The sequence below is a fragment of the Sparus aurata genome, chromosome 9 (genome assembly GCF_900880675.1).
Source record: "Sparus aurata chromosome 9, fSpaAur1.1, whole genome shotgun sequence".
Classification (NCBI taxonomy): domain Eukaryota; kingdom Metazoa; phylum Chordata; class Actinopteri; order Spariformes; family Sparidae; genus Sparus; species Sparus aurata.
The window spans coordinates 17,242,250-17,249,903 of record NC_044195.1 but is presented as its reverse complement, the minus strand read 5'-3'; the positions used below and the strand labels follow the sequence as shown (position 1 = coordinate 17,249,903).

The 7,654-nt window shown below is 45.3% G+C and overlaps 1 protein-coding gene across 1 annotated transcript; it reads left to right on the top strand.

Annotated features, from left to right (window-relative positions):
• Positions 1-383: 383 nt before the first annotated feature.
• LOC115588792 (protocadherin 8) lies at positions 384-5,209 on the top strand. The gene is made up of 3 exons (XM_030429581.1): positions 384-3,341; positions 3,450-3,648; positions 4,522-5,209. The coding sequence occupies exons 1-3, from the start codon at positions 876-878 to the stop codon at positions 4,833-4,835; spliced, it is 2,979 nt and encodes a 992-aa protein (XP_030285441.1). The 5' UTR covers positions 384-875; the 3' UTR covers positions 4,836-5,209.
• Positions 5,210-7,654: the final 2,445 nt, after the last annotated feature.

Genomic DNA, 7,654 nt, shown 5'->3' with positions numbered 1-7,654 from the left:
AGGAGAACTTATCCTTTATCCTCAAAAATGAGAATATATTCTCAGGTAAACCATTGAAAGCACCCCTTTTTATTCACGCGCTATTCTTCCATTCAATTCACAAATCGGGATGTGTAACATTGTTCATCTATTTATAAGCTACATTTCAGATAACCAGAATATTAAAAAAAATCACTGCACGAGGTGATGGAGAGGTTGTGGAGGCTCTCTCGTCGAATGCGTCTCCAGATAATAAAAGATGTTCCCAGATGAGATGCACCCCTGAACCAAACCTCTGCTCAGCTCTCCAAAAAAGACAATGGAGCTGGCCTTGTGAGAGTGAGTACGTGCGCACTCACGCTCGCGCGCACACGCAGCTGCTCGCGCACGCGCCCGTTTACGCACCTTAACTCGCTCCATGGACAATAAAACGAACATCAAAAGGAGAAGAAAACGGGCTTTTTTGCTAAATAAAACCATCACTCGTTAATGGCTGCAATAAGACGATAAACAGAGCAGGAACTATCTTCAAGCAATGGAATATCTATTCTTTTCTTCTTCTTTTTTTCCTTTCTGCAACTTCCCTCAGTGTTCACTCTGAAAACAGGCTTAGAGCTTTTTCTTCTTCTTCTTCTTTTTTTTTCATAAGGGGGTATTTTTAATTCTAGAGCGAGGGATTGGTCACACTTCGTCTCATTAGCATGAGGAGCCGTATAAACCCCGCCACTGCAGAATTTTGAGCTGTGTTGAAGGCGAGGCAACAAGCGTATCTGACTGGCTGCGCGCAAAGGAGCAAGTAACTTTCACTTCCAGCCACAGTTCAGATCATAGACGCGGGAGCTGCATGGAGAGCTCAGCACTCCAGAGGTGAACCGCTCTCATCTGTTCTGCGCGCAATGGGGCTGCTTACCGAGGGGAAGATCACCACGAAGATGATACGGGGCCAGTTTACAACTTATTGGCACCGGTGGATTTTAATATTCTCCATCCATCAGTTTTTATTTGCCTCTCCGGCTCGGTCCGAGGGAAATACTATTCGATACCAGACCAATGAGGAGGGCGCACCAGGTACAGTCATCGGAAACCTTGCCAAGGACATGTCCTTGAGTCTGTCTCATTCCTCCAAGACCAATTTCAGGATGATGAAACAATTCAACGCTTCATTCATCAGGGTGAGAGAAAGCGACGGGGAGCTCGCTGTCGGGGAGCGAATTGACAGGGAGCGAATCTGCAGACACACTCCACAGTGTCTCATTACTTTTGACGTGGTGAATTTCTCCAAAGATCGCTACAAATTGATTCACGTCGAGGTGGAAATAAAGGACATCAACGACAACTCTCCGGAGTTTCCAAACAGGGAATCTATAGTGGAGATCTCGGAGAACGCGGCCGTGGGCTCCCGGATCCCCTTGGACCCGGCTGCGGACGCAGACGTCGGGTCAAACTACATCCAGAGCTATCAGATTTCTGTCAACAGTCATTTCACCATTGATGTGCTCCTGAGAGCGGATGGGGTTAAATATGCGGAATTGGTGCTAATGAAGGAGCTAGACAGGGAGACTCAGTCATCATACACTGTGGACCTGGTGGCCACAGACGGCGGGAATCCATTTAGATCGGGGTCAACCAAGATCACCATAAAAGTGACCGACTTTAACGACAACAGTCCGGTTTTTGACCAGAACAGTTTCTCTGTCAGTTTGCCGGAGGACGCGCCGGTCGGCGCTGTCATCCTGGACCTGAACGCAGTTGATGCTGATGAGGGCTTGAACGGGGAGGTCATCTACGGTTTCGGAAAACAGGTTTCTCACGAGATCCGAGAACTTTTCCAAGTGGATAACAGGTCGGGCCGCCTGACGCTCAGGAGCGCGGTGGACTTCGAGGACAAAAGCACCTACGAGCTGGACGTGCAGGCGACCGATCTGGGACCCAACCCGAGTCCCTCCGTGTGCAAAATCATCATTCACGTCACGGACGTTAATGACAATGCCCCAGAAATCAGCATCACCCCGATGACCTCCATCACCACGGGCATCGCGTACATCAGCGAGGCGGCAGACAAGGACAGTCTGGTGGCGCTGATCAGCACCCTGGACAGAGACTCGGGTGTGAACGGCCAGGTCCACTGCACCCTGTACGGCCACGACCATTTCAAACTCCGCCAGGCTTACGAGGACAGCTACATGATCGTGACAGCGGCCAATCTGGACAGGGAGAGGATTAGCGAGTACAACTTGACGGTCATGGCTGAGGATTTTGGGTCACCCCCGCTGAGAAAGATCACTCAGTACACCATCAGACTGAGCGACGAGAACGACAACGCCCCTCACTTCAGCAAAGCTGTCACCGAAGTTTCAGTGGTGGAAAACAACGCCCCGGGGGCCTACATCACCACGGTCCAGGCCACAGACGCGGACCTGGGCAATAACGGCAAGATCACGTACAGACTGGTGGACAGCCTCATCATGGGCTCCCCCATGAACACCTTTGTCTCTCTGAACTCGGTGTCTGGCTCCATATACGCCCTGAGAAGTTTTAATTACGAAGTGATGAAACAGCTAGACATACACATCCAGGCGAGTGATGGGGGGTCACCACAGCTGCAGAGCACAGCTGTCATCAGGCTAAAAATAGTTGATCAGAATGACAACCAGCCTTCTATCATCGAGCCACCACTTTTCAAGGGGTCTGCTGAGGTTTTCCTGCCCAAAGACGCACCTGCTGGTTATGTGGTAACCCAGATAAAAGCCACAGATGCTGATGAGGGCGTAAACGCACAGCTGTCCTTTAAAATCACAGAGGGGGGACACCTGGGCTTCTCTGTCAACAAAGACACAGGGAAGGTGCACGTGAGCCGGCAGCTGACGTATGACCAGGCAGACAATGTCAAAGTCACAGTGGCGGTCAGCGACCACGGGTCCCCCTCGCTCAGCTCCACGGCAGTCATTCACTTGAGCTTCACAGAGGGAGCCCTGCCCAGCATGCCCTCCTCGTCTCAAAATGGCAGCGAGGAGCTCTTTGAGTGGGACATGTCCATAGCCATCATCATCGTCCTGGCAGGGAGCTGCTCCCTCCTCCTGCTGGCCATCATCCTCATCACAACCATTTGCAACCGCAGGAGAAAGGAGACCAGGGAGGGGGGCTACGAGGAGAAAGAAGACGCGCCGAATGTGGAGCAAGTGGAAAGTGGTCACATCGATTCATTGATTGCCAGCCACAAAGGCAAAGCGTTTGATGCCCATCCATTTGCAGAGAAGCCTCCATTGGCCAGCAGCAACACAACAGAGGCAGCCTGCGAGGATGGCAGGCAGACAGCAGGCATCTTTGAGTCAAACAGCCGAGTGATGGAGGGCAAATTAAAGGCAAGTATTTTTATTTTCTTTTAAAATGTGCCTCACACTGACTTTTTTTTGTCTTTTTTTTGGCCTCCTGACTCAAAATCTGCGTGGGATGTGTTTGTGCCTTTGCAGGGTTACTCCACGCTGCCGGGGTACGGGAAAGAGACGGTCAGGCCCATAACGATATGGAAGGGCAACTCATTTACGACCATCTCAGCCAGAGATCCCCACATCAGTGGCAAGGACAGCGGAAAAGGGGACAGCGACTTCAATGACAGCGACTCCGACATAAGTGGAGACGTGCACAAGAAAGAGTCGCCGCCGACGAACAGTGAGTGTCGCGAAAAACAGAACTAAAGCCACAAGAAATTCGGAGGGAAGATGAGAAGGTTTGGGAAGATGAGATCCTCGCTTTCTTATAGTGTGGGTTGTACTTTAATCCAAGACATGCTCCACACAGATTGCACCCAGTTACAACAATGTAGCAAAAGAATGTTTTCAGTGTCGATTAATCTGACAGTGACTTCTCACGATTAATCGATTAATTATTCAGTCAATAAGATTTACCAAAGAATTTGAAAAATGCTTATCAAAAACCCCAAACTGATGTCTTCAAATTGCTTCTTTTGTCCAACTGACAAGTCTGAAACCCCCAAACACTTCACTTTTCTACCAAAAATGACAAAGAAAAGCAACAAATCTTTAAAAATCTTTACATTTAAAGGGGCACTATGTAGTTTTGGAGAAGAAATTCGAACTCAGAATTGTAATTTAATACACTATATTAATTAATATTTACAATATTAATTAAGTAATTATCCAAACTCAGAAATATATATATATATATATTTCCATAACTGAATAAACAAGCTGTTATGAGTTATGAATAAGGTCCCAAGAACAATGTTTGAAGCTAGAAAAGTGGCAGGGTCCGCCACATATCAATGAAGAGTTTGTTTATTTTGAAATCAGTCAATGAAGATCTTTCTCCTCCGATTCAAATATCTTCTCAGAAACCACATAGTACAGTACAGCAGTACCTCTTTAAGATGGCGTGACCAGCATTAGCCGGCAATTCATTTTCTCTCGATCGATTAATCGCCTGACTACTACTATCACTTTTTTTTTTTTACCTCAACCAGGTGATCCATCAAATGTGTCGGTTCTCGGCCCTGACAGCTCTACTGTTTTTCCCCCCACACAGGTCTCTGGGCTTGCACGAGCGAGTGCAAGGTGCTGGGACACTCGGACCGGTGCTGGAGCCCCTCAGCGACGCGGCCCAACACGAGCATGGCCTGTGGACCGCATCTGTCTACTTTCTCCAAGACAGCTTCACTTCCCCGGGACACCAGGAGGGAAAACTACTACCCAGCCCACTTGCCTAAAACCAACGGCCTGCAAAGCGTGTATGAAAAAGTCCAACACCAGGAGTTTGATTACATTCTTGTCGGTCCCCCCACACCGGCCCGAATACAGGAAACGGATGAGATCTCCATCCCGGAGTACACAAACTCTTAAAGCTCCGGAAAAAAAGGGAATTTGTCTTTCTACTGTACAGTTCTTTGATCTTAATTGACTCTATGTTGGGTTGTTGCTGTGTTTTGTAGTATGTTGTGTCCTTTTGGCTCATATAAGACTGTTCATTGTACCATTGTGTAATATGCAAGATTTTTGTACATCAATAATATATTTTTCATAATGATTCAATGTAAAGAAGAATTTTATTATACATTTTCAAGAGCATGTGTTACTATTTAAGGGGCATGACCAATGGACAACGGGGCTGCGAGGGGGCCTTCCTGCTGTGGAAAACAGTCAATATGAAAGATTACCATGTTTGTGGTAGAGTTTTGTCACATTGTTGCACAAATAAAGAGTTAAAAAAGCGGAAACTGTTTTTGCTGTCGAGCTATCTTGAGGCTTACAGGACTTGAATGTAATCTCATAGTAAGTGTTCAACCTATTGTCCCGAGGAGACATTCAGAAAGCACGCAGACTAACCTCAATTAGCCAACTGAATGCATTTCATTTGCCTTAAAGGCTTATAAGCTGCGGTAAATAAAATGTGCTCCTCCAACGATCACAGCCACGTTGATAGCAAGTGTAGGCCAATGTCATATACTTTCTATTCTACACAATGTAGTTACTGTGCCGCCTCCATTTGCATGCAAATAATGCCACGCTGATCAAATGCTCTTACAATTACATATTTTTCTCGAAGGTCAAAGAATCCCCTCACCTTTTCTGATTGCCTTCCCAGCTTACCAATTATCCAGAAAATGTGGTTCAATCTGTTTCCAAGCAACGGCAGCACTGCACATTTGAATCCCATTTTTCTTACTGTGTTTTCTTCTTTTTCTGAGTTACAACAAGGACAGAGTAACCTTGACCACGAGACTACCTTTTCTGCCGTTGTCAAATCATAAAACTCGTAATTAAGCAGAGGTTATGCCTGTCTGTGTGTGTTTGTGTGTGTGTGTGTGCGTGTTTGCGATGGCGTGCGGTTTTGCAAGTTAGTGCTGTCTTAGCATACCGCGGGAAGATAAAGACCTAGTTTGACTACAGGGAGCGCAATCTGTTCACTCCCTCTGACACCTGTAACCAGCCAGGAACTGGAGCAGATCTGCATTATTCATACTCGCTGATATCATAATTGACATCAGATCATTAGAGGTGGGCAATTCAAAGAAAGATGTGCATATTTGTGAGTACTGACATATGGCGAGAGAAGACTGTGGAAATACTCCACTACCAGCAAAAGTCCTGCAATTCAAAACCAAAATCATGATGATCAAATGAATGATGATCAGAGTTAAATGACTCATTGTGAAGTAAGATGTGCACAGTATGACTAAGTACATTTACTTAATACAGTTTGGAGGCACTGGTACTTTACTTGAGTGTTTCCATTTACTTCACACTTCCACTCCATGAAATTTTGGAGGCAGACATTGTACTTGTACGCTGTGAAAATACTCCACTGCAGCCTCCATTAAGAACCTGACATGCTGCATTAATGTGGATGTTGCATTTATGTTGCATTGCATTCCGCTGTAGATGCTAAACGTTGGTCTCATTTTAACAACCTACGGTATAAACTGTTGAGTAGTTCATTCTCCTGCAATGTATCATAATTCTATCAAATCTATAAGAGGCAGGTGTCTCTAAAAAGTAAAAAAAAAAATGTTCAAGACATCAGAAAAACTATGCATTTTCCAGCTAATCCATGAGGGGTTGAAATAGTTCATTTAGCCAAAGAAGTAGGATCGTGTTCTCAGCCCGTAAAGGAACGCTTAGTCAGTCAGTTTATCACAAACAGATACGTGGTTTTCATGCACAGGAAGAGTATGAAAACCTGTCATACTTTATGTACAGAAGTAGATTTTTAAGGTATCTGTACTTTACTTGAATATTTAGTTTTCTGACGATTTTTTGCTTTTACTCCCTAAATGTTTTGCACAAATATCTGTACTTGCTCCTCCTTACATTTTCAACACAGGCTTGATACTTGACACTGCATTCGAAGGGGAAATATCAATTATTCACAACGCTTTACCAACCCCGATTTTTAGTATTTGACTTCCTGGGAATGAGATTCAACAATCAACTATCTTTGTGGTGCATTTAGGGACCGCTCAGACAAAATCCTACTGAATCTACCTTTAAGTTTAATAGTCTTTCAGTGAAATGAGCATCAGTTAGCTTTGCACAGAAATGGCCGGTTGAAATGTCCTTCAGAGGGACACTTTTGTACATTGAGTGCATTTAAGAGCCTGGTCTTTCTCTTTTACTTGAGTAAAGATGTTGAATCAGTACTTGTACATTTAGCAGAGTCCTTTTTTTCACACAGGTATCGGTCCTTCTGCTTGAGTAAAGAATGTTTGGACTCTTTTGCCACCTCTGTACCCACAGTAATTAAAGCTCTGAGGAAAAATGTTGCAGTGCAAAAAGTACAATATATACCTCTGAGATGGAGTAAAAGTTGCATGAAGTGGCATTTTTTTTTTTTTTTGTATTGTTATTCACATTCCAGCAGAGCGCTTCTATGTTTTTCTCCTGATGCTGACTGAAAGGTCAGTTCATAACCTTTCTCCCGACCATTACATCATCGCCTTCAGCCCGGGACAGTCTTTGCTGAGCTGCTTCAAAAGTCTGAAGTATTAGTTTGGTGCCGCAGGATGGCCGCCTTGCTTTAGGTACAACCTGGACCTACAGGTAACATTCAGACGAAGAATTTGGCTCAAAGAATTTATATCGACTGTACGTCATTCGCACTGAGGCGTCAAAAAGCCTCCTGCTGGATAACCTGATTCTCCACAGAGAGGCAGCAGCATTAG

What these genes read in the sequence shown, in the direction of transcription:
- LOC115588792 (XM_030429581.1), top strand. Translation starts at nt 876, where the DNA reads ATGGGGCTGCTTACCGAGGGGAAGATCACCACGAAGATGATACGGGGC. An exon ending in TGATGGAGGGCAAATTAAAG is followed by an intron (nt 3,342 to 3,449) that starts GCAAGTATTTTT and finishes GTGCCTTTGCAG; the next exon opens with GGTTACTCCACGCTGCCGGG. An exon ending in AGAGTCGCCGCCGACGAACA is followed by an intron (nt 3,649 to 4,521) that starts GTGAGTGTCGCG and finishes CCCCCCACACAG; the next exon opens with GTCTCTGGGCTTGCACGAGC.